The sequence below is a fragment of the Dromiciops gliroides genome, chromosome 5, assembly GCF_019393635.1.
Source record: "Dromiciops gliroides isolate mDroGli1 chromosome 5, mDroGli1.pri, whole genome shotgun sequence".
In the NCBI taxonomy this organism is placed as follows: Eukaryota; Metazoa; Chordata; class Mammalia; order Microbiotheria; family Microbiotheriidae; genus Dromiciops; species Dromiciops gliroides.
Genome location: NC_057865.1, coordinates 280,646,564 through 280,672,528, shown reverse-complemented (window position 1 = coordinate 280,672,528; position 25,965 = coordinate 280,646,564). Strand labels below are relative to the sequence as shown.

At 43.6% G+C, this 25,965-nt stretch overlaps 1 protein-coding gene across 1 annotated transcript in view; it reads right to left on the bottom strand.

Moving 5' to 3' along the window:
* Positions 1-25,965, bottom strand: part of STAB2 (stabilin 2) — a 173,128-nt gene that overhangs the window by 8,487 nt on the left and 138,676 nt on the right. The window contains exons 53-67 of the mRNA XM_043969353.1: positions 24,842-24,988; positions 24,273-24,329; positions 22,498-22,624; positions 21,353-21,502; positions 19,225-19,329; positions 17,873-17,980; positions 16,563-16,756; positions 15,518-15,659; positions 13,203-13,336; positions 6,124-6,289; positions 5,830-5,936; positions 3,278-3,397; positions 2,015-2,155; positions 1,653-1,763; positions 34-162 (exon numbers count right to left, since the gene is read on the bottom strand). Of these exons, the coding sequence (XP_043825288.1) occupies positions 34-162; positions 1,653-1,763; positions 2,015-2,155; positions 3,278-3,397; positions 5,830-5,936; positions 6,124-6,289; positions 13,203-13,336; positions 15,518-15,659; positions 16,563-16,756; positions 17,873-17,980; positions 19,225-19,329; positions 21,353-21,502; positions 22,498-22,624; positions 24,273-24,329; positions 24,842-24,988 (1,938 nt within the window). The remainder of the gene's footprint in view (positions 1-33; positions 163-1,652; positions 1,764-2,014; positions 2,156-3,277; positions 3,398-5,829; positions 5,937-6,123; positions 6,290-13,202; positions 13,337-15,517; positions 15,660-16,562; positions 16,757-17,872; positions 17,981-19,224; positions 19,330-21,352; positions 21,503-22,497; positions 22,625-24,272; positions 24,330-24,841; positions 24,989-25,965) is intronic.

Here is a 25,965-nt window from a genome sequence, read left to right as displayed (position 1 = left end):
AAGCTTCCACCACCCATTTTTTTACTTTCTTACCTCAAAATGCTGGAAGCCAGTTGTCCTCCGATTTATTCTGAAGTAAGAATACCCAGCTAACGCGATGGCTCCGATGACCAGTATGATGGTGAAGAATACTCCTGCTCCCAAGCCAGCATGAGCAGCAACCTGAGCATGAAGGGAGTATGTGTTACATGAACTGATGCAGAGTGAAGTGAGCAGAACCAGTGAGTGACTTAGCTGTACTCAGCTAAGACAATTCTGAAGGATTTATAATGAAAGAAATCAGGGAGTCTGAATGCAGATTGAAACAGACTGTTTTTAACTCTAGTTTTTTTTTTTTCCATTTTTCTTTTTTGGTCTGTGTTTTCTTTCACAATATGACTAATATGGAAATCTGTTTTGCATGCTTGAATGTATATAACCTATATCAAATTGCTTACTGTCTCAGGGAGAAAGAGAGGGAGGGAAAGAATTAGGAACTCAAAATTTTTAAAAAATGAATGTAAAAATTATTTTTATATGCAATTGGGAAAAATATTTTAAAAAAGGAGTGTTTGGGCAGCTAGGTGGCTCAGGGGATGGAGCACCAGCCCTGGAGTCAGGAGTACCTGAGTTCAAATCCGGCCTTAGACACTTAAATACTTACTAGCTGTGTGACCCTGGGCAAGTCACTTGACCCCAATTGCCTCGCTAAAAAAAAAAAAAAAAAGGAGTGTTTGTGAACAGGGGGCTGTCATTCCCCATGGTGGGACTTTGTGGCTTAAGGGGACTTGATGATATGGAAGGCTCATTGTTGTGGGGCTAGTTTTGAACCCAGCTGTGCTGTGGGGGTATGTATCTCATGTCCATTTGGGATCTAATTATTCAGTTTTCCTTAGAGGCAGCTTGGTATCATGGATAGAGCACTGGGCCTGGAATCAGGAAGACCCAAGTTCAAATCCTGCCTTTGACACTTGGAAATTGTATGACCCTGGGCATATCACATAACTCTCTTAGCCTCAGTTTCTTCATATGTAAAATAAGATATTAAGAGCACTTACTTCCCAGGATTTGTTGTGAGATTCAGCAGCTTTTTAGCTATGCTTAACCTCCAAGAACCATATAAATATTAATTCTTATTTCCTGAAGCGTCAAGGAATAGGGCAGGTCCTGGAACTGAACTGGAATTTCCTTGTTTTACAGATGGGAAAACAGACCACAGAGGGTTAAGTGGTTTGTCCCAGGCCGAATACCTGGTAAGTGACATAGCTGGGATTTGAATTCAGTAGTTCTAATTACCAATCCAGTCCTTCCTTTGTAGAAGTTTTATCGATGCTCTTTTCTGTGGTCACATCATGCCTATTTCTTACCCAATTGGAGTCCACCCAGTAAGACTCTTGTAACAAATATAATTTATTTTCGTCCTTCTTGGGCAATTGGAGTTAAGTGACTTGCCCAGGGTAGCACAGCTAGTATCTCAGGTTATATTTGAACTTAGGTCCTCCTGACTCCAGGGCTGGTGCTCTATCTACTGTATCACCTAGCTAGCTGCTCCTCAAATCGAGATCTTTTCAAAGAGACTAGGTACTTTTCAGAGGAAGGGGGTAGAAATGACTTTAGGAGAGAGTTAGGGTTAGAGAATGAACCTTATAGCAGAGGGAAAAAAAGATACTTACAGTTGGTACAGGAGGTGCTTTCAGAGGTCCTGAAATTATGTGGATTATTCCATTGGAAGCAAAAATATCCCACTGGAGAATAGCTTGTCCATCAACAAATCTGGTTTCATTCTAAGAAAAGAGCAAGAGAAATAAATATTGGCCTTAAATTTTTCTTCTCAAATGAGTATATGTTGTAAATATTATCACTGCTTGGGGATTTGAGGTTTTAATTTAAGATTTAGATTGTAAACTTCTTGAGGGCAGGGACTGATTCCCTTTTATATTTATATTCTCGGCTCCTAGAATGATGCCAAGAACATCAAAAATACTTAAGAAGAACCTCATAAGCCATAAAACATAAAAGGCCTTTCTTTTCTTACTGTGTGAAGTGGGTCCAGCCCATAGGTAATGAGCAGTTGGCCCCCTAGCCGGGTCTGGAGAGTGGTGCCATTGGTCAGATCTTCATAAAATAAAGTGCTGGCATTGGAGAGATGGTGCTCGATGTCTCTTCCAGAAAGTGTCTGAAAAGACAAGGTGGAACACAAGAAAGGCATCAGGAACAGAAGTCATTCTCTTTAATATGAGGCTGATAAAGCAACCAGTCCACTAGGGAGTCTTATAGAGGGGTTAAGTGCTCTGCCAGTGGCCACACGGCTAGCTAGGGGCAGGATTTGAATTCAGATCTTTGTGACTTTGTTAAGGAAGAAATATCTCCTCTCTGAGTTCATGTGACAGGTAACTGCTATCAAATACATGTATATATGCATACACGTATGCATATATGCACACATGTATACGTATACACATGTAAAACAATCTCTGCATTGTGGTATGTGTACATATATACATCTGTCTATACCACAATGCAGAAATTATAAAAATAAAAATCTAGGTTTTATTATTATACTCAAGCTTAGTTTCAGGCCTCAGAGAATATCTGAACCCTGATTCAATCTCTAATATGCCAGTTACAGAAAAATAATTCTTTTACATATTATAATCTTGTAAAGGTTAAAGAGAATACAGACCCATAATTCTATATTTCCTTCAATGTCATATAAGTTGAACAAACTGAGTTAAACAGTCATAATCGCACATATTCCCTAAGGAAACGAACCTCATCAAACACATTCTATAGGTAAACCAAGTCAGGTTATGGATTAGGAGGGAAGATTTGCACACCACTGAGCATTGGAGCAATCCTTCCTTCTGTAGTCAGGGAGGAGAGCTACCAAATCGCTAACTCACTTTGGCACCTTTTGTCTTAGTAACACCATTTTAAGGACTGGAAAAAAAAACCCAACAACAACATTCCCTGGGCTCTGGTGTTTTTTCCTTTATGCCAACACTGGAAATGGGTGAAGATTTTCAGAAATCTTTAGGTTTGCTAGCAGTAAGCAAAGTATGATACACTGGAAAGAGCACTGCCTCTGGAGTTACAGGGCCTGGGTTCAAATCTCACTTTTGACACTTAGATTTATAAATACCCAAAGTCATACAAAAACTATGATTCTGTTACCCTCTGTTACCAGAATGAATGGTTAGGTTAAATAGTCCCTCAACTGTCTTATATGTGGGACACTTAGATCAGTGTTCAAACAACAGAACATGGTGACTCAGGTAAAAAGGTGGTAGGAACTTACCTTGTTTTCCCAGAGTCCATCATTGTTTGGTACAAAGAGGGTACCTTGGGTTGACAGGTCAGTCAGGTGCTTCAAGAATTCTTTACCTCTGGATGAGCTATTGGAATATACGAGGACTTCCTGGGGAAGAGATGGAATAGTTTGGGTTGGCCAAAAGCCCCTGGACCAGGGGAGCTTGGGACATGTGGAAGGCCAGGCATGTTCACATGGCTTGGATTATCAGTGATCGCAGTCACTGAGATTGGCCATCCTACCTTGGGTGAAAAGCAGTGTGGTATGGTGGACTACAGATTGGACATCAGAAGATCTGATTTTCAGGCCCAGTGATTTTTCCCTTTAAGGGAAGGATGACCAGGCCACTTGTCTACAATAGTCTTAGAGAGTTTTTAGGGACTCAGAGAAGTTAAGGTATTTTCTCAGTCACACAGTTGATGAGTGTAGGCAGTGGGATTATTGACAATAGGTCTTTCTTTCTATACTTGCTCCATGCTGCATCAGATCATATATATCTTTCCATGTTTCTCTGCATCCATCACATTAACCCTTTCTTACAGAAAAGCAATATCCTGTTTATTAATGTACCACAATTTATCTATTTCCCTGTTGATGGGTATCTACTTTGGTGCTAGTTCTTTGTTACTACAAAAATGAAGCTGCTATAAATATTTTGGTGGGTATGGGGACTTTCTTTTTCTCAATGACTTCCAGGAAGTATATGCCTGGTAATAGAATCTCTGGGTTCAAATCCTACTTTTGACATATATTTCCTTTGTAACCTTCAAGTTTCTCATCTGTAAAATGGGCAATGGGTGTGAATTCCAGCTCTAAATTTATGATCCTCAGCAAATCCTGGAAACTCTTTGAGTCTCAGTTTCCTCATCTTAAATTGGGATTAAGGGCTACTTAGCTCATAGGGTTGTAAGGAAAGCACTGGAAAGGAAGGGGGACCCATAGTGATGAAATCACAGCTCTTTGAAGTACAGAAGTAATAATAATAACAATAATAATAATAACAATAACGATAACTAACATTTCTAAAGTGCTTACTATGTATCAGGCACTGTGTTAAACGTTTTGCAATGATCTCATTTGATCCTCCCTCCTAATGACCCTGGGAGGAAGGTGCTATTATCTCCACTTTAAAGATGAAACTGAGGCAAATGGGTGAAGTGACTTGCCCAGGGTCACACAGCTAGTAAGTGTCTGAGGAAAGATTTGAACTCAGGAAGATGAGTCTTCTTGACTCTAGGCCATGTGCATTATGGCGCCACCCAGCAGCCTACGGTTGTATTATGGCCAACACTTGTTTGAGATCAGTTAGAAGGACCCCACTGGTCTATTTTTTTTTTTTCAGGGCAGTGAGGGTTAAGTGACTTGCCCAGGGTCACACAGCTACTAAGTGTCAAGTGTCTGAGGCCAGATTTGAACTCGGGTCCTCCTGAATCCAGGGCCGATACTTTATCCACTGTGCCACCTAGCTGCCTGACCCCATTGGTCTTTGAGCAAAAGTGCCCCAACTCTCCTAATTTTGGGCTTTGCTCTTACCTTGATCCTGGATCCCCTGTTGTCTGTCCCCTGTTGCCTAGCTTTCCTTCTGCCTCAACACTGTCATAATATCCCCTGTCCTAGGTCACCCTGAAATGCCCCCATCTCTCCCTGACACAGAAATTGGGGGTTCTTAGAAGCCCATGATTCAGTCAACAATCATTTATTAAGCATTTATCCCATGAGAGGTACTGTGTAGAGACACTATACAAGACTGAATTTGACCATGTGGCATTTCAATATAGTTTACACCTTGGATAAACCCAAGGTACCCAGTGAATAGTGCACTGGCCCTGGAGTCTGAATTCAAATCCAGCCTCAAACACTTACTAGCTGTGTAATCCTGGGAAGTCACTTAACCCTGATTGCCTCCAAAAAACCCCAAATAAACAAAGCCAAGCTAGAGCACATGGCAGTGGGGATGCTGAGGGTCAGTGACATTAGTGACCCCTTGTTACTAAAGTGAAATCCCTGTAGCTCTACCAAGGGAGCATAGTGAAATCAGTTAGCCAACAAGCTTCTATTAAGCACTAACCCTAACCTACACCATGTCAAGCGAGAGGCTCTGACCTTAAGGAGCTCACAGTCTAATGGGGAGAAAATGTGCAGACAACTACCAACAAGCTATACACGGGATAAACCCAAGATGATCAACAGAAGTGGGCAGGATGATAAAGGAGACGGGAAGAGGCTTCTTTCAGAAGACAGGTCTTTCGCTGAGACTCGAAGAAAGCCAGAGAAGCTAGGAGGTGAGGTGAGGAGGGACAGAGTACCAGGCATTGAGGGATGGCCAACGAAAATGTCTTACAGCCAAGGGGAGGATCAGGTTGTACAGGGTTCTTAGCACAGTATCCTAGTGTGATTTGTATAAGATCTCACGCCTATGAAGCGGCCAAGCCACGGCTTAGAACCCCAGCCTCCTGACTCCAAACCCAGCATCTTCCCCACTGTTATTCCCACCATGGGACCAAAGAAAGGAGCTGACTATTGCTACTCCTCATACTTACCGATAGGAAGTTTGCCAGGGAGGGGAAGGACATCAGAACCTGCAGGAGGTTGCCGCTACAAGCGAAGCCGTCTCCCACGTAGCCCACCTTACAGGTACAGTTCACATCTAGAGGTCACAAGGTTCCCAGTGAGTCACTGGGAAGCTTGAGACATTTCTGCCCACTCCCACCCCCTTCCCAGGGCAGGGAATGACATGCCAACAAGCTGTTTCCTGAGGCCAGGATGTCAGAGATATCCTTGACCATTCTGGGAGTACCATACTCCATAACTTGAGATTGAACTGGTGTTCTTACCCTTCACTCGGTAGCAGAAGACATCCCACCGTTCGCTTTTATTGCGCCTTGGCCCATAATCCACAATACCAACGAAGCCCGAGCCACAGTTCTGGGAGGAGTAAGCCGTCGGATAGGCCACCCTCCCATCATTGAGCCAACCTGCTGAACAGAGATGGTACTTGGCCTACAAAAAGATGGAGACAGCTGCTGTCAGAAATGAAGCTCCTGCTCACCTGGCGGAGGTGAAATTAATTCATTTGCTTTTTTTTTTCCCAGTATCTCCTCCCCCCCCCCCCCCCCCCCCCCGCCCAATAATTTCCCAATCAGATCAGTCAACCAATAAGCATTGATTAAATGACTACTGTATACCAGGCACTGAGCTAAGGACTCAGCATGCAAAGAATCAAACCGTTCTGTTTTCTCAAGGAACTTAAAGGTCATTTAGCCCCATTTCTGGCTGCCAGATGGTGGTGGATTTGAGGGCAGCCAGACAGTGTTACTATTTGCAGTCCACCCTGTCCAAGTTAGACTAGTTAGGTAGCACAAAGCCCTCCTGTTTATCAGTGCAGAGAGCAGTTTGCTTGTTGACTCATCCCTCTGGCATCTTCCCAGCAGGCCACAAGCGGCTCAACTCCTCCTTTCTGACAATCGTGTTTACCAAGGGCTCAGTCACGGTCATGCCTCGCTGAGCTTTTTGGACAACAGCTAAGATGGTAAAAACAGGTCTTAAGCAAGGATTTTGAGATTGGCAGCATGCCTGTGATTTCTGTCTCTTGGGAGGGAGGCTGGTGGAGGACCGGAACTCAGAGCTGCAGCAGGCTTTGCAGAAGAGGTGTCTGAAAAAATACGGGCTTCCCCCAGGAGTGCAAGGCCACTGAAGGAGGGTTAGACTGGCCCAGGGAGGAAAATCTAAACAGGTTAAGGCTTCTGTGCTGATCCCTGTTGGAATTCAGCGCATGAAGGGCTTATGCATGTCTAGCCTGGGCGAGAGCCAGAGCGCCATAAAGAAAGACAAGAAAAAAAAAAAGGAAGGAAGGAAAGAGAAAAAAAGAAGAGAAAGATATAAAGAAAGAAAAAGGTAAAAAAAAAAAAACCCACCAACTTCCTTGTCACTAAAGTGAAATCCCAGCCCCCAGCTTTGCTGTTTGCTATATATTCTGAGCGGGTTATTCTTGTGTCTCATACTATGGTTCAATAGAATGAGTGCTGGCTTTGGAGTTGGAAGACCTCGTTCTGAATCCTCTTTCTGCGATGATCAAATGTAAATTACTTTGATCAATGGAGTGATCCAAGACAATCCAAAGGACCCACGAAGAAAAAGACTATTCACTTTCAAGAGAGAGAGAGAGAGAGATCTAAGGAGTTTATCATCATCTGAATGCAGACTGAAGCATCCCTTTTTCCCTTCATTAATATTTGCAACATGGCTACTATGGAAATATGTTTTGCATGACTCCACATGTATCAGTGATATATTGCTTACTTTCTCAATGGATGGGAGAAAGGCAGGAGGGAGAAAGAATTTGAAACTCAAATGTTTTTAAATGAAAGAAAAAAGTAAAATTAAAAAAAAAATCCTAGTTTTGCTACTCCCTCTTGGTCATTTGATTTTGAGACCAGTATGAGAAGGAGCTGGCTTTAGAGAACTGTAGGTTGGAGCCATGCTTCTGACACATACTGCCTGTGTGACCCTGGGCAAGTCACTCTACCTCCATGGTCTAAGCCCCAGCCTCTTGAACTGTGGGTCTCGACCCCAAATGGAGTTGTGTAACAATTTGGGGGTTGTGAAAAATTTGGCAACAGTAAAATGTATAAAAATTTCTTGGGCAAAAAAAGGATTGTGAGTGGAAAAAGTTTAAGAAGCCCTGGTCTAAGCATCTCTCTAAGACTATAACTTGCTGAGAAGGTGCTAACTTGTTCTGGTAGAGGAAGCCTCTTTCTGAGAGCTCCCTCTATCGGTGAAAGCATAGATCCAAGCCCTCTCCCTATCTCCATGACTTGGGCCAAATCACTCTGATGCCTTAGTTTTCTCATCTGTACAATGATCAGATGACATCTAAGGTCCCTCCAACACTAAATCCATGATTCTTTGGGGTTTCGTGCTAGGGAAATATTTTCTGGAAAAGAGGAAATTCTAAAATGGATTCGGTCACTTGTAACCTGTGAATGGTCCTTCGGGGGAGTGGAGGTTTGTCAAAGGTCATTGGTTCATCAGGTGATGTTCGTTCGCTCTCTCCCCCTGCTCCTAGTGTTTCTAAGTGTCACAATGGGAACGTGATACCCCCTGACTGCAGAGCTTATTTTTGCTGGCACACATGAGGCCGCAGGGAGAATCATAAGCTTCCCATCAGGTAGAAAGCCATTAACTGCATTTTCTGCAAATGTCTCCCAGCGCTTTAAAAACAGCCGGTGTGAAACTGCCCCCTGCATGCCAAGGATGAGCTAAGATGGAAAGATGCTGACTGGGAATACATTTCACATTATTATTATATTTTTATGTTCAAAAGTACCATGCCAATTTCTGTGCTGAGATGTCATATTTTTTTTCATAGCCTGTGGTGGAAGGAGGGAAGGAATGGAGGGGGGGGGGAGACAAAGAGAGGAAGGGGGGGGGAAATAGCACGATCTGAGAACAGCCAGCCCACTCCTTCCTTTTCTACCTCAGGGTACAGACCACATTCCAGCAATGATCCAAGCCTAGTGCTTATTAGCTCATGCTATTAGCCACTACAGTACAAGAGCCCCAGCACATGAGTTACTTTCTTTTTTCTTTTTTTAAAAATCAGTTTTGTTGCTATTTTTTTGTTTTTCCCCCCATCATTTCCATTGCTTACTGTATCTCTCTCTCCCAAAGCCATCCCTTATGATAAAGAACAAAAAGTTCTACAAAACTAAAAACAAACCGTAAAATTCTGACATTCTCTCCCATGTTCCAGAGCCACTGGAAGAAACTGCTTCTCTTACTCACTTTCAAGAAAAGTCCTCATTGGGTGTGACATCACAGAGGGTCATTGCTTTCTTGAGCACAGTGTGATCAATTACCCCCCCCCCCCCATGCCTGGCATGTTCTCGCTTCTCACTACTGCCTCTCAGAAGCCTTGTTTTCTTCCAAGGCTCAGCCTGAACACAGCCCCTTCCTTTGAAGACTTCAATCCTCTCCAAACTTCTTTATACTATAGTCATTTCCTGATCAATCTCCCCCCAGTGGAATGTAAGCTGTTTGTTTCTATTCGTGTACATCCGTTATATAACATAGCACCCTGTGCATGACAATGTTAACATTTGGGATGGATAAGTAAGGTCTCAAAGGTGACTCATTGTTAAAAAGTGGACTCCAGCCCATGGAAAGTTTGAATAGTTTACCTGTAACTAAAGGTAAGCCCCTATGATGACCCCCCTCTTCCCCTTTTAGAATGGCTGTAAATCAATCAATAAGCCTCTGTTAAACACCTACTACATGCCATAAATTGTGCTAGGACAAAAATGAAACAATCCCTCCCCTCAGGGGGCTTACATTCTATTGGGAAACAATGTGTCCACAGATTTACAACATATACAAAATAAAGATAATTTGGGTAGTGAGGGGAGGCATTAGAAACTAGGGGTATCCAGAAAAGTCTCTTGTAGGAAGGAGGTGATGTCCGAGAGGTGAGCTTTGCAGGAAACTAGGGATTCTAAGAGTAGAGGTAAGGGGGAAACAACATAGGTAGGGGTTGGGTTGTACAAAAGAATGAAAATGGGAGAAGTGTACTATGAGCAGAACAGGGAGAGGGCCAGTTTGGCTGGACCCGAGAAGGGGAGAGATAGAAAACAAGGCTGGAAAGATAGCTAGGAGTCAAATTGGGAAGGACTTTAAATGCCAAACAGAGGAGACTGTATTTGATCCTAGAGGTGCTAGGGAGTCACAGAAGATTATTTAGCAGGGGAGTGACATGATTTGATCTGTGCTTTAGGAAAATCACTTTGACAGCAGAGGATGGATTGGGGAGGGGAGAGACTTTAGAAAGGGAGATGAATTAGGAAGGTGCTGCAACAGTTTGGGCCAGATGTGATGAAGATGAACAAAGGCGGGAGCTGTGAGAGAGTGGAGAGAATTATAAATACTCTGCTTTACCCTATAATCTAATAAATCTTTGCTATTTCTAACGCAGCCACAAAGACTATCCCCTCACTTAGGAGTTTCTCCCTGTCCATGCAGGAAATGTACATTTGTGAGGCTTCTTCTGGATTAGCAATATTCCTGACATATTCTTTAAAAGGCTCCAACCTATATGATAAAGGTTCTTAATTTGGGGCTTGTGAAGTTTTTAAAAAAATACTCTGGGGGCAGCTAGGTGGCACAGTGGATAGAGTACCGCCCCTGGAGTCAGGAGTTCAAATCTAGCCCCAGACACTTACTAACTGTGTGATCCTGGGCAAGTCACTTAACCCCAATTGCCTCACCAAAAAACCAAAACCAAAACCAAAAAACCCTCTGATAACTCTATTTCAACATAATTGGTTTTCTTTATAATCCTGTATATCTTTATGCTTTATAAATTATTCTGAGAAGGGGGTCCATAGACATCATAAGACTGACTGCCAAAGGAGGCCTATGTCATACATAACAAGTGATGAAATCCTGAAATAGTATGTGAATTTAACCAAGGTCATTCTTTTACCTAGGCTATATACCAAAGGGCCACCCAGCAAGCAAGGCTACAGCCAATGACAAGGTCAAAAGAGCCAAAGACATCCAGAAATGGGGAATGAGAGTTCACAGCTCACCTCCCTAACACTTATTCCATTGAAGAACGATAGCCGATATTGGCAACAATGATGATTTTTGTTCTGTTATCACAAATCAAAATGAAATTAAAGGGAAGGGGCAGGGAAGCTTCCAAAAGTTGCTAAATCTGTGACATTTTCTTGTTTATTCTCCCTTCCATACTACACAGGGGGTAAGATAAACTAACCACAGGGATTTTGCTCTCATTGTCACCCTCTTCTTGGTGCTGTTGACTCATTCATAGGACCAAGAACTAGGAGGGACTTTAGAACCCCTCTCATCCATTTTAAAGAGGGAGACCAAGAGACTCAGTCACGTCGCTGAAATGACTTGCTCAGAATTATTCAAGGAGCACATAAAACTGGGATTTAAAACCCAGAAAGGTCTTTCTGCTGTTCTGTGACTTTGGGTAAATTTATACCTTGGCCAAATCATGTTTACTTAAACTGCCCTAGTAATAAATGCAATCGGTGCTGTCACTGACATCTGTTTACCTCTCTGGGTTTATTAGTTAATGGTCCTTGGCAAATGATGTGGTTTTTCCCTCTCCTGATATTACCCAGAAAGATAAGTAAAGACCTTGAGGCTTAGTGACTAAATTTTAAGTGTGAACTTGAGACCTTGCCCAGGGCACCTTGGGCAATGAGGAATCTGGTTTAAATCATCCATAAAACAATGAAATTTCAAGCACCAAATGCTTTCTGGGAGATGGCAAGAGTGAGGACCATTTTTTTTCTTTGTGTCTCCAGACCCTATTAATATGACCAACATGGTCTGTCTGTCTGTATTTTTCTTTCTGTCTCTTCTTCCTTCCTCCCTCCCTCCTATTTCAAGACCAGACCTGTGATCTTACTGACATAGGAAGCTTCTGACAAGGAAGTCTCATTCACCACATCAGCACCTTCCCTGAAACTAATAGTCTCATTGAGTTATTCAGAACACTGAGAGGTTAAGTCATTTGCCCAGGGTCACAAAGCTGGTATGGGTTAAAGGTGTGTGTGTGGGGACCTGAACCCAGTTCTTCCTGGCTCTGAGATGGGCCCTTTATCCACAATGCCATGGCTTCCTCTTACAGTGTAGGTGATCAGTGACTATCCAGTGAATAAATGTGTTATACAATCCGCATTCCACAAGAAGGGTACAGATAACCCAAATTGTGGAGATTCAAAATAAAATAATTACCTTTGTTTGGATGGCATCTTGATAAACGTGAATTTAGGGGTTCCCTGCACATTTTTTTTTGTTAAAAGGGATTTAAGGAACAAAACACTGTGAGGGCTGGGTACCCTTGCAGCCCTTATGGAGTTGCAGTGTTGTGCCCTGGATATTTAAATTCTCCCACCCCTTTCAAAACCTGCTTCAGAAAAGGCTCTCCTAGAAGTTGTTTACACATTAGTGTGAATCAGCTGATTTTGTGTTACTTCTAGGGCTGACATAGATTTTAGTCTTTTTTTTTTTTTTTTTCAAATTTTTTTTTTTTGGTGAGGCAATTGGGATTAAGTGACTTGCCCAGGGTCACACAGCTAGTAAGTGTCACGGGTCTGAGGCTGGATTTGAACTCAAATCCTCCTGACTCCAGAGCTGGTGCTCTATCCACTGTGCCACCTAGCTGCCCTGATATTAGTCTTATAATCTATTAAAAACTTATCAAGGGGGCAGCTAGGTGGCACAGTGGATAGAGCACTGGCCCTGGATTCAGGAGTACCTGAGTTCAAATCCAGCCTCAGACACTTAACACTTACTAGCTGTGTGACCCTGGGCAAGTCACTTAACCCCAATTGCCTCACTAAAAAAAAAAAAAATTAAAAAAAAAACTTATCAAGGCAGCTAAAGTTAGGAAGAAGAGAATCCCATTTCTTACTTGACTAGGTATTGTCCTATGGCTAGGTGACCCAGTGGGAGTCAGGTGGACCTAAATTCAAACCTGGCTTCAGACACTAGCTATATGACCCCTGGGCAAGTTACTTCTCCCTGTTTCCCTCAGTTTCCTCTTCTGTAAAATGAACTGGAGAAAGAAATGACAAAGTCCTCCAGTATCTTTGCCAAGAAGACCCCAAATGGGGTCATGAAGAGTCAGACATGACTGGAAAACGACTGAGCAGCAACACTGTACTGAGAAGGGTTAAGGGGGAGTGGGGAATTCTGTTTGCTATGGTATCCAGCTCTTACATATCAATTTTCAGTCTTTATTGTGCCTTGTCCCAGAGAGAGGACGTAATGTTGTGTCCATTCCTAGCCGCTAAGCAGAATCTCCCCCATCTTCTGTTTTGTCCCCTCATACCCAAGACCTAACGTGTGTATGTGCTGTATTCCCAGGCTGATCACTAACCTTCTGGGCATAGGAGAGCTGGATGTAGGTGGCCATGGTGGCTTCTTCCTTAGTGCACATTTCTTTGGCTTCATCAAAGGTCAACTTGTACTGGCCTCGGGGAGAGTGTAAGTGAAAGACTCCAACAGTTGCATCTGAAGGAAGAAGAAGAAAACACGTTTACTGAGAGGCAAATGGTGATGTGTTTGGAGTCAGAGGACCTGGGTTTGAATCCTGATTCTTCCATTTAAAATGATAAGATCATAGATTTAGAACCGGAAGCGACCTCACAGGTGATTTTAATGATGAGGCCAGAGTGGTAAAGTGATTTGTCAATAGTCACATGAGTAATAAGTGGGAAAGGTAAGACTTGAATCCAGGCCCTTGAATTCAAGTCCAAAACATACCCCTGTGCCATGCTGCTTCCCTCTAACTGTGTCCTTGATTGAGTCCCTTCCTCTCTCTAAGGCCTCAGTTTACTCATATGCAAAATGAGATTGGATTAGAAAACCCTAAAGTCCTTCCTGAGTGTGATCTGAGCAGAAGGAAGGCCTTTCTGGTCTGCGGGTCTTGGTTTCCTTTTCTGTAAAACAAAATGGTTTGACTAGATGACTTTCTAAAGTCACTTGTAGCTCTAAACCTTTGATGAAGGAATGAAGAAATGGAAAAGCCTTTGTAAGCACATACAAAGCACTGTACTGAGACCTGTGTTCTAACAGGGGGAAATGACACATCTAGGATTATACTATGTCTGACCTTCCCCCACACACACACTTTAATGGGATGGAAGCGGAGGAAGCTTTTTAGCAGGGAACAGTTGGAACAGGCTTTGGGGGAGTCAAGGCTAGGATCAGCTCTGGTCATGCCTTGGGATGCATCTCCCCTGGATTCTTCTTCCTGAATGACCTCACTACTGGAAGGTGGGCATTTGTGACAAGTATAAGAGTGTCAAAAGGGATCTGGGGAGAGGAAGAATTCTACCACTTACTTTATATAACTTTAGTTGTTTATAAGCTTCGACTCAAACAAATATTTATTAAGCATCTACTCTAAATCGGGCGCTTGTGCAAGGCTGTGGGGATCCAGGGATACATTTGAAACAACACCTGCTCTCAAGTAGCCGACATTCCATAGGTTGATCTGCTTTTTCTGTAGAGGGGATTTCCTCAGGGGGAGCTTATACCGAGGAAATCACAGAAAAAAGGGGAAGGATCTCTGGCTCTCTAGGTCAGAGGACCTGGGTTCAAATCTCCCCTCAGATACTTATGACCCCATACCTTAGGCAAGTCACTCAGCCTCTCCATGGTTTAGCATCTGCATCTCTAGAAATGAGAGGATTAGACTATATGGTCTTTAAGGTTCCTTCCAGTTCTAAATTCTATGATTTTATTCAACCATACTTCATATGTGCTCGTTTTCTCCACCCAACCAGAACTGTCAGGCACTTGAAGGCAGAGAACACGTCTTGGCTCCCCACTAATGCCTTGATAAGTACTTGTGAGATAGTAGGCATTTGATAGAGCTGTTTATCAGTATAAAATACATCTTATCAACATCATCAGTTATCCCCTCCCTCATCTTCCCCATCATCATAATAAAAATAAATATGGAAAGTCTAGACTGTTTGATGCTATGCATCATATATAATGATGGTAAATTGTAGAGCCATTATAAGGAGGGTAATGACCAAAATTGTTGTTGTTTGTCCATTGTTCCTGAAGAGGACCATGACGTTGAGTGATGTCATGACTTGTGGTGAATTGGATTTAAGTGAGGGAGGGCTGTGCCAGGTCACCAACCTCACTCTCTTCTCCAGAGCCATCTGGGTCCAGTGGCAAGATATACATCAGGATGACTGGAGATGGCCTTGGATGTTTTATGGTGATTGGAGTTAAGTGACTTGCCCAGGGTCACACAGCTAGGAAGTTTCTGAGGTCACATTGGAACTCAGGTCTTCCCAACTCCAGGGGCATTGTGCCAGTTAGCTACTCCATTAGGTGAAGTAGGAAGTGACCAGATGGGGGCTCTCCCTCCCATCTCCCCATTGCTGGTTGCTTGTACTCTCAAGTGGGTTCCTTCCTGCCCTGATCTCAATCTCTCCAGCGGCAACCTCTCACTATTCCAAGGTTTCCCTGTCTTCCCAATGGAGCAGTGTCTCAAGGTCATCTACCTCCCCTACCCACCAGAACAACGAAATGTGTTGATCTGAGGGCATTTCAAGCTGCTTTCCCTGGGCACCAGACTCTGGTAACATCTGTATGGATCCTTAATCTAAGAGTTCTGTGGGCATAGTGGCTTCTCTTATCTCTTGCCCCACAGGCTTCCAGAACACTTACCCTGGAAGTGGAGGTCGGCACAATTGGCATCTGCATGGCATTGCCCGTTGTCCTGTAGGCATCGATCGATGGGGAGCTGCTCTACCACACAGTCCAATCCATCGCCCACGTAGTGGCTTTTGCATTCACACCTGTGCTTGCCCTGTTGGGGGAAGAAAAAAATGCAGCGGTGAAATCATCCCCTATACCTATCCCCCATCCTACCCAGGACAGAGTATATTTATAGACTCAGAGAGGAAGCTTCTTATCACAAATCAAGCCTCCATTTCCAAACCATGTCTGATGAACCCCAGCCATCCTCCTCATTCCCTTCCTGTCCACCTCTCACTACGACCTTGGCCCTGGGCCAGGTTGGGCTCTTATTGGCCAAATTTTGCTTCATTTTACTTGGAACCTTGGGCCACCATTTCTTGACCATGTTACCTCATGTATACACCCCTTCCCAGTCTCCTTTTATGTGCTGGAATGCAAGCTTCCTGAGGGGAAGGACTGGCTTTGCTTTTGCAGTTGTATCTCTAGAACTTAGCACAGTGCATGGTACATAGTAAGTGCTTAATAAATGCTCTGTCTATCCACCTAGCTATCCATCCATCCATCTACCCACCCATCCATCCATCAATCCATCCATCTCCTCATCCATATATTTATTTATCCATAATCATAAGATCATAAAGAGCTGGGAGAGACCTTAGAAGCCACGTAGTCTACCCTCCACCCCCACCCCCCTTATCAAATGAGGAAACTCATGCTCACAATTTGAATATAGATAAGAGAATGGTTTAGGAAACAGTGGAACCTACTAAGATCTAGATTCAAATCCTGACCAAACCATTCTGTGATGCTAGGCAAGTCACAACCTCTCACTTATAAACCTCAGATGAGTTTCCATCTGCATTGGTGGAGGGATTTATTTCATACCTGGGGTTCCCTCTACTGCTCAAACCATAGATTGGGATCTGCCTTCCACCCCAGTAAAATGAGTTGATTCTTTTCAGAGTATGAGCTCTAGGTGTAAGACAAGCTAGAATAGGGGCAGGAAACTCACCGGCCCCGTCATGGTACAAACTGCATGTTCGTGACACCCTCCATTGAGCCCATCTGCACAGGGGTCCACAGCATTGCAGATGTACCCGTCTCCCTTGTAGCCTTTTTGGCAGCTGCAGGTCACCTTCGTGCCCACCTGGGAACACTTGGCAACCTTTGCACAGCCCCCATTGTTTTGCTTGCAATAATCCACAACTGTAGGATCGAAGACACAATTGTGTAAGTTGGACTTTGTACCAGGAGAGTAGAGGAAAGGAGAGCTACAACCCAGCCCAGCCCCAACAATGGACATTCCTGAGAAGCTTTGAATTATTTCTTTTGATGTTTCCATTGGGAGCTCTACTCTGGTCAAGGAATTCCTAGTATTTCTGGGGTGGTCATGGATATGCAACTGTGAAATTCTGAGAGAAAGCCATTGGTGACTCGGTTTATACAATTTTATCCAACAAAGATGGATCCAGTTCCTACTCTGTGTAAGGCGCTGGGCTGAGCGCTGTAGCTGATGCAAAGATGTATGGGAGATGTTCTCAGAGGAGAGAGTGAGGCTGATGACTCTGTGCAGCTCTGCCTCACTTAGATCCAGCTCATGTACAAGTCAAGGCATTACCCTCAAGAGGTCATCGATCCTCTTGGAGAATGAAGAACAAACAACAAGTCCTTATGGAGGTTCACAGGAGATTGGATACAAAGGACCAGCCTAAACAGTCCCCCTCTTCCTCCAGGGCTGTTCTCTGGGAAGGGGAAAAGGTGGCTAAGTCTACCTTTGTGACCTTGGGCAAAATCACTATGGGGCTTCATTATCTTCATCTTTCCAGCTTTAAATTGATTATCTTAGTTCTGTGACCTTGGACAAGTCACAGCCTCCTTAGTATTTTCATTTATAAAATGAGGCAGTTGGACTAGTTGAACTCAAGGTAGTTTCCAATTCTGATGGTTTTTTTTTTCCAAATTTTTTTTTTTGGTGAGGCAGTTGGGGTTAAGTGACTTGCCCAGGGTCACACAGCTAGTAAGTGTCAAGTGTGTGAGGTTGGATTTGAACTCATGTCCTCCTGAATCCAGGGCCACTGCTCTATCCACTGCACCACCTAGCTGCCCCTAGTTTCCAATTCTAAGTCTATAATCCTATGAAGAGTTAAGCAGATTTACTTTTCTGTCCTTGGCTTCTGGGAGGGAGTTAATGGCTAGGACCGGGACATATAACCCACCCACTCTTAGTTCATTGCTCTTCCTCAGCCCTCAGGGAAAGCCAGTAGTTGGCCAAATTATTGCATCTTCTATCAAGTGCTAAACACAAGCAGTAGGGGAACTCACCTGTACATGTTATCCCATCCCCTTCATAATGCAGATTGCATTCACACATGCTGTTCTCTTTACAGGTGGCATACTTAGAACACACAGGGGTGCACACGGGAGGTAAAGCTGTAAACAGACATAACTGTTGGTGAGACATTGGACTTGCATACATTTTCAATGCCAATGCTACATCTGGGGCAGTTAGGTGGTTAAATGGATAGAATGCTGGGCCTGGGGTTAGGAAGACCTGAGTTCAAATATGACCTCAGATCCTACCTTTGCTACCACATCGCTTAACCCCTATTGCCCCAGTTTCCTCATCTGTAAAATGGGGATAATTATAGCCCCTACCTCCCAGGTATTATAAGGATCAAATGAAATAAAAAATAATAATGAATAAATAGTGAAGTGCTTAGCATAGAGCTATATAAATATCATGATCATCATCTGGGCAGGTACAGGGAAATGAAAGTGTTATGTTTCTGCAATCTCTTTTCTGTTCTGCTTCTCTCTCTACTCTAGTACCAGATGGTTTTTGTTGAAAGTTAACTTTATAATGTTCTAAAGCTGGGAGGTAACAGGTAGCTTCCTCATCAACAGCTCATCTCTTTCCCTCTCTACAAAGAGCCCCCCCCCCAATATTCTTGCCCACTTCTTTTTCAATTTTTTTCCCACACTTGATTATTTTTGTTCTGATTTTTCCAGTTTGATAAAGAAATGGATAGGTATTTTGATTGGCTTAGCATTCAATCTATAGTATGGTAGGAATAAAAATAATTGGTTTTGGAGTCAGAAGCCTTGGATTCAAATCCTACCCCTGAAAATTGAAACTTATATACTCTTGGATAAGTCACTTAGCCTCTATTTACCTTAGTTTCCTCATCTATAAAATGAGAGGGTTTGGGTTAGTCAGAGGCTCTTAACTCAGGGTCTATGAACTTTTTTTTTTTCAGGGCAATGAGGGTTAAGTGACTTGCCCAGGGTCACACAGCTAGTAAGTGTCATATCTGAGGTCTTATTTGAACTCAGGTCCTCCTGAATCCAGAGCCAGTGCTTTATCCACTGCACCAACTAGCTGCTCCTATGAATTTGTTTTTCTTTAATATTTTAGTAACTGTCTTAATATAGTGAATTTCTTTTATAATTCTGTATATGTTGTTATATGTATTTAAAAACATGATTCTGAGTTTTCTGCTACCACAAAGAGGCAAACCTCCTTTCTATCCAACAGCCACTTTTGTATTTTCGTGTCCAAGAAGGTTTCCAACACCTTCCCCTTCATCTTGGCTCAGTGAGTCCCCCTCAGTAATTGAGCCACAGTAAACTAGCTCCTCACGCTCTACATCGGATTGCATTATTTAGGTACAGACCTAGCTGAGTGTCACAGAATCGACCGGTCCAGCCTGTTTCACAGAAGCAATTCCCAGAGCCAGTGATGCCATCATCACACGTCCCATGTTCGGAGCATTCACAGGCTGCAAAATAAACAAACAAAATAGATTAATGATACTGATAATGACAGTCGGTCAACAAGCATTTATTAAGTGCCTGCTTAAGTGCTAGGGATACCAAGAGAGGCAGAAAACCAGCCCTTGCCTTCAAGGAGCCCATAGTCTAATGAGGAAGACAACATGTAAATAACAGTGTACAGACAAGATATAGACAGCATATAAAATGGAGATCATCTCAAAGGGAAGGACTGACGATCGAGGAAGACTTGAGACAGCCTTCTTGCAGAAGGTGGGACTTGTGCTGAGCCTTGAAGAAATCTAGGGGAACTACAAGGCAGAGATGAGCAGGGAGAGGGTTCGAGGCTTGAGGCACAGCCAGTGAAAATGCTTGGGGTCTGGAGATGAAGTAATAAGTGAGAGGAACAGCAAAGATGGTCATGTCACTGGATTGCAGATTTTTCCACTCACGAGTAGGTGGGAGGAAACAATAATAAGGATGATAAGAATGATGATATAACATCTGAAATTTAAATATTTTAAAATCGGCAAATTGCCTCATAAATGATTTCAGCCTCACAACAATCCTGTGACGTAGGCATTACAGGTATCATTCCCATTTTACAAAGGAGGAAACTGAGTCTCAGATCATTTAAATGACTTGCCCAAGATACCACAGCTAGTAAGTGTTTGGGGAGAGGATTTAAACCCAAGTTTTTCCGGAATACAAGTAAAGAAGTTTAGAAATCAGACTGCGATTACGAATAAGTAGTTATCCCTTTCATCAGCTATTTACCAGAGATTTCCTGAGTGTCTACTATATTCCAAGCACAGCTCTAGGTTGGGGAAAGGGGGAAGACCAAAACCAAAGAAGACATTGTCCCTTCTCCTCAAGGAATTTGCAGACCAGTGCGCTATAAAAACATCTTCCATTTCTATGGCATTTCAAAGTGTACATAGCCATTTCTTCTTGACTCCATGGCATTTTATCACAAAGTTTCTGTTATTGCTTCTGATGGAGGGGAAAGGGCTGAATTTAGAAGCAAAGGGTCTGGTTTTAAACCCTGTTTCTGCCACAGGTATTGATTGACCTTGGGCAAATCATTTAACTTCCCTATGCCTCAGTTTCCCCATCTTAAAATTAGGGGGTTGGACTAGAGGTTCTCTCTAAGGAACTTTCTGGAACCCAAGCCTTCTAGAGCTATTTGGCGGAGCCCCTGCTTTGACTGCAGATTCAGCCAGTTGGGTTGGTGGGAGTGAATTTAGTGAGCAGCAGCAGGAGCTGGGGCTGCCTCAGACTCTTCCCAACTTTGTCTTTCTGTCCCGAGTCCATGAGGAAATGGCTCGGTGCTCTTGATCAGGGCTCTCCCACTTTAATGATTCCCTGGCTCCAAGCAAAGTGGCTGGGCTAGAACAAGACATTTATGGGGTCTGGGTCTGCCTCTCAGGCTCCTGTACCAGGTATGTGGGCAATATCACTGAGCATTCTGCCCAGGATCCCCCATCTTTCCATGGAGGGGCACAGAGATGGGCCTCAGGCTCTCACAGGTGGCTGCACCTACTGCATTTATCTGCATGGAGACAATTGGGTCATGTGTCCTACGTGAAAGACCCTGTTTCCCACTGATGATCCAGTTATAGGCAAGAAGGAAAAGAATAGGTACCCTCTAGAGCAGGGCTTCTTAAACTTTTTCCACTCATGACTCCTTTTTGCCTGAGAAAAATTTTGTGTGACCCCGAGGATATAGGTATATAAACTAGGTAGGTGTAACTTTTTACTGTGGCCAAATTTTTCTCAACCCCCACATTCAGTTATGTGACCCCATATGGGGTCCAGACCCATAGTTTAAGAAACTTTGTTCTAGAGGAACAAAGGAGAGATGAGATTACTCGGGATGAGAGATTGGGGGAGGGCTTGGATCTGCACTGGTAGAAAAAAGACCCAAGAGTTGATCAGGGGACCCAAGTGCCCTCAGAGGCTACCTATCCAACTGTGGCCCAGGACATTGGAGCAAAGGGCAAAGATGAATGAGGTTAGCCCGCCACTTACATTTACATTCTGGTCCGTATCTGCCAGGCCAACACAGCTCACATGCTGTTCCGTTGAATCCAGTGTTGCATTTGCACTCACCACCCCCAAAGTATTCATCTGTGCAGATGCCCCGGTTATTACACGGGGTCATTGGGCCTCCAGGGCAGGCTGGAAGAGAGAGAATGAACATAGGTGAATCATCTGGAACTTAAGATTTCATGGTTGTGAAGTAGGCAGCTAAAAACTCTCCACTAATGGGATCAGAGAAATGTTAGCCAGGAAGGGCAGCAGGCCCAACAGGGGATGTCAGAGAGGCCCCACAATCTGCCTAGATCAGGGCTTCTTACCTTTGTGGACTGCCAATGGAGTCCAGAGAAGCTGATAGAAAACATAAGAGGCAGTTCAGTGGTGAAGTGGTTAGAGCATTGGTCCTGGAGTCAGGAAGGCCTCACTTACTAGCTGTATGGCCCTGGGCAAGTCACTTGACCTCTGTCTGCCTCAGTTTCCTCAACTGTAAAATGAGGATAATACCAGCACCTATCTCACATGGATATTATGAGGATCAAAAGGGCATAGTACAGAACTTGGTATACATCAGGTGCTTAATAACTGCTTGTTCCCTTCCTTCTCAGAATAATGCTTTTAAGTATTATACAATGAAATATATAGGATTGTGAAGGAAATGAATTATATTGAAATACAGTTATCAACATTTATTTTTATTTATTTTTTCAGTTATCAAAATATTAAAAAAAAGTTATAGACCCTAGGTTAAGAATCCCTGGCTTGGGGTTTGACTGGTTCATTACATGAGCTAGCAAAGGTCCCTGTTGACTCAATTTCCTCATGGGTCTCATTGACCATCTTTTTACTTTGACAGGGCATTAGAGGATAGTATTAATAGCAATTGAATGACAAACCCCTTAGGCACCAGGAAGTGGCCATTTTGGGGGCTCTATTCAAGCCTTTCAACAGTTCAATTCAGTTCAAATATTTATTAAGCTTCTATTATTGATCATTGTGTTAAACATCTGAAGAGAAGCCTTGATAAATAAGACCAAATCTTTGCTTTCCAAGTTTTTGCAATCCAACAGGGGATACACAAGACAACACACACTTGCTCCAGTCATAAGGGAGATCATGGAAGGAGTGCAGGGTCTCACCTTGACAATCTCTCCCAAAGTATCCCTTACAACATTTAGGCAGCCTCATAACCATCGTGCACTTCTGCTGGCAGCCTTCCAAGTTCCTCCTGAAGGGCAGGTGGTAAAAACACTTTTGCTTCACTCCCTGAAGAGTTCCCGAACCACCAAGGAGGGCAGAAGAGGAGAAGGAAGAAACCCAGATAAGACACTTATCAGTAAGTTGAATGGAACACATAGCAGGATTCCTGCATTGTTATCTCAGTTGTGATCTCTGTCACAACTGTCTGGTCAGCAAGGGCCACTGGGTGCTGAGTGAGCACGGACTAGCTTCCCCTACCCTGTCCAGCTGTGGATTGATTTCCCCACCCCCTCTGTATTGGTATGTCTGGCTATCCTACTAGCTCTCTTGTCTGGGTGATTTAAGAGAGGGGTGGGTTGGCAGCTTGGTGGGACTATTTTTTCTCTACATTCATTTGCCTGAACACTGACCTGAATACTAATTATATCACATGAGAACATGTGTGTGTGTGTGTGCACGCACGCGCACACACACACTCTGTCAGGAGCCTCTGATATACCTGCTATTATTTGGCAAGTGATCTGCCATGGTAAAAGTATTTCAGATAGGCAGCATAGAGCTGAGTCTGAAATGTTATTTTATTGTCAACATACAGTCAGGAAGACCCAAGTTCAAATATGAATCCAGATACTTATTAGCTGTGTGGCCCTGGAAAAGTCACTTAACCATTGCTTGCCTCAGTTTCTTCAACTGTACTATGAGGATAGTAATGGCACCTCCCTCATAGGTTGTTGTGAGACTCAAATGAGATGATGTTTGGAAAGCACTCAGTACTGTACCTGACACACAGTAGGTGCTTCATAAATAGTACTTTCATTTCCTCCCTCCCCCTTCTGTCTAATGCTAATTGATTGATTCTCAAGTTCCAGATGAACATAATTAGCAGAATTCCCTGGATCACAGTCTCCTGAGAAGAATGCAGGCATAAACATCCTCCCCCATATCCAGTGGTACAGACTGACACTCCCCACCTCCCCACAATACAACTAAAGAGGAACAAAGAATATTCACACAAGGGTGGGAAACCCGGATTCCCCACAATGCCCCAGATATATCAGATCATGGAAGCTACAGAGCACTGACTCTGAGGCTGGAGGTTCTAGATTCAAATCTTGACTCCGACACCACCAGTGTAACCTTGGGCAAGACGCTTAAACTACTTGGTCATCAGTTTCCTTAACCAGTTTGGAGCAGATGAGCTCAGAGGCCTCATCCAGCACTGGAATCATGACCCTATTTCTCTAACTTATTTGTGCTCAACAGTCTCTCTCCCTCCACCCACCCCCCTCTCCTTCTTTGTTGCTCCCTCTCTCATACCTGTTATAGAATGATGACAAGCCAGTCTCAAAAACCTCATTAGAAACCCTGTAAGCAGTGCTTGTCCAGCCCAGTGGGGTGGGACTGCCTGTCATTGTATCTGCTGCTTATAAAGTGCCACCCTCTCTGCTACACTGACTGGCTCCCAGGCGGTCCTGCCTGCTGGGATGCTAATTCTGTCTCTCTGTCTCTGTCTGTCTCTGTTTCTTTGTGTCTTTGTTTCTGTCTCTCTCTGTTCTGTCTGTCTGTCTGTCTGTCTCTCTCTCTCTCACACACACACACACACACACACACACACACAAACATAAAACACACACACACAGACTGAAGAATGTGAAGTTTTAAGACTAAGCACCTGCTTTCCCCTCCGCAACATTACAACCGCATTCACAATTACCTTTGGCTTACTCCACGATGGGCAGCGAGGAATATTGTAGCAGCTCCCACAGTCTCCCTGGTATGGACCAGAAGATACTATTTTGAAAGGTCATGTTAGAAAGGTGGCATTGGAAAATATGGGGCATTTCTATGGCTAATGCCTTGGCAGACTGATCAAGAGCCTCTGTTATGTGGTAGTGCTAGAGAAGAAATTAAAATACCCAAGAACTTTGCCATTTTAATGGAGAAAATAGCATAAGGTGGATTTGCCTGCTCCCGTGGCCAGAACCCAGAGAGCGTCCATATAGTGAGACTCTACTGTCTCTTACTGCTCTTTCCTTCTACTTTTGGATGCTTTAATTTTCACTCTTATGAATGTGACCTCTGTCCACCTGTTGATTGGATGAAACCACCACCAAATCACTTCCAGCTCCCATCTCTACGTATATATTGGCTACAAAGCTAACACCGGGATTCTGTGGCTTTTATGTCTGCCACAACTTTAGATCACAGGACACCTTTTTTTGGCTGGAAACCAGCCTAGAACCAAAACTACAGGGGGTGGGGCAGGATCATTTGAGGACAGACCGAGACATTGAAGGTGATGAAGCTGTCACAGCGGCCCCCGAAACTAGGGTTAATCAGCATGCAGTCAATCCCATAAGCAATGCCGCTATCAAACTCAAGCTGCCGCTGGACGATCCGGCATTTCTGGTCATTCAGAAAGAGGTCACCCTAAGAGAGAGAAAGGGGAAAAAGCCAGTGACTCAGCCTGCGAGCCTTCCCAAGGCTTTTGTCTCCATACCAGGCTCTGACAACTAGTGGAGGGACTTGGCCAGCTTCCATTAACATCCTTCTTGGGTGCTTCATCATGATGTGGTGGTGACCTTGGACACATAAAAGCTATGGTACCAAAGCCCAAGCTCTGCAGATTCTACCAAACTGGGAAAGATCCGAGTCCAGGCTTGGAAGTGAAGGACCACATGGTTGTTGTCTGAAGACCATGGGATCCTTGACCTAGAATTGCATGGGACATGCATGGAGGACATCAAGTGAAGCCCCCTTGTTGAAGAGATGAGGAACCTGGGACCTCCAGCTATTAGACCAGGCTTCTACAAGTAGGAAGCGTCTCAGATGGGATTCGAACCTAGGACTTCCTGACTCCAAGTCCATTGAGGTGTCCATCCACCCCACTTCTTTAGCTCCAGAAGGCTGGCTATGAAGTGAAGATCTTGGACCAATGTACACTGTTTGCTAAGGTGTGATTAAGTTATGTTCTGTGATATTAAGTAGACTTGAGTTCAAATCCTGTCTCAGACACTTACTGGTTTATGACCCTGGGTGAATCACTTCCCTAGGGTGTTTGTGGGGATGAAGTGGGATAATATTTGTAAAACCTTAAAATCTTAAAGTACTATATAAATGTGTGATGATTAAAAATATGAGAGAAATAATTTCTGGGTAATTTAATAATTTTTTTAATAGGCCAGTAGGTTGTCAATAAAAGGATGGTCAATGGTTGTCTCTCTCAGACCAAAGACTCTTAATAGTGGGGGGGGGGGGTCATAGCTTAAATGGCCTTTGAAGAGGAGGTGTTCCTGACAGATGCCTAATCACCTGTGATTGGTCAACTTAATTTGGAGGTAGGCTATATTAAAATGAATGGCTAATGCCAGACCATCCCCCAGCCTCAAGCTAACTATTCAAAGAAT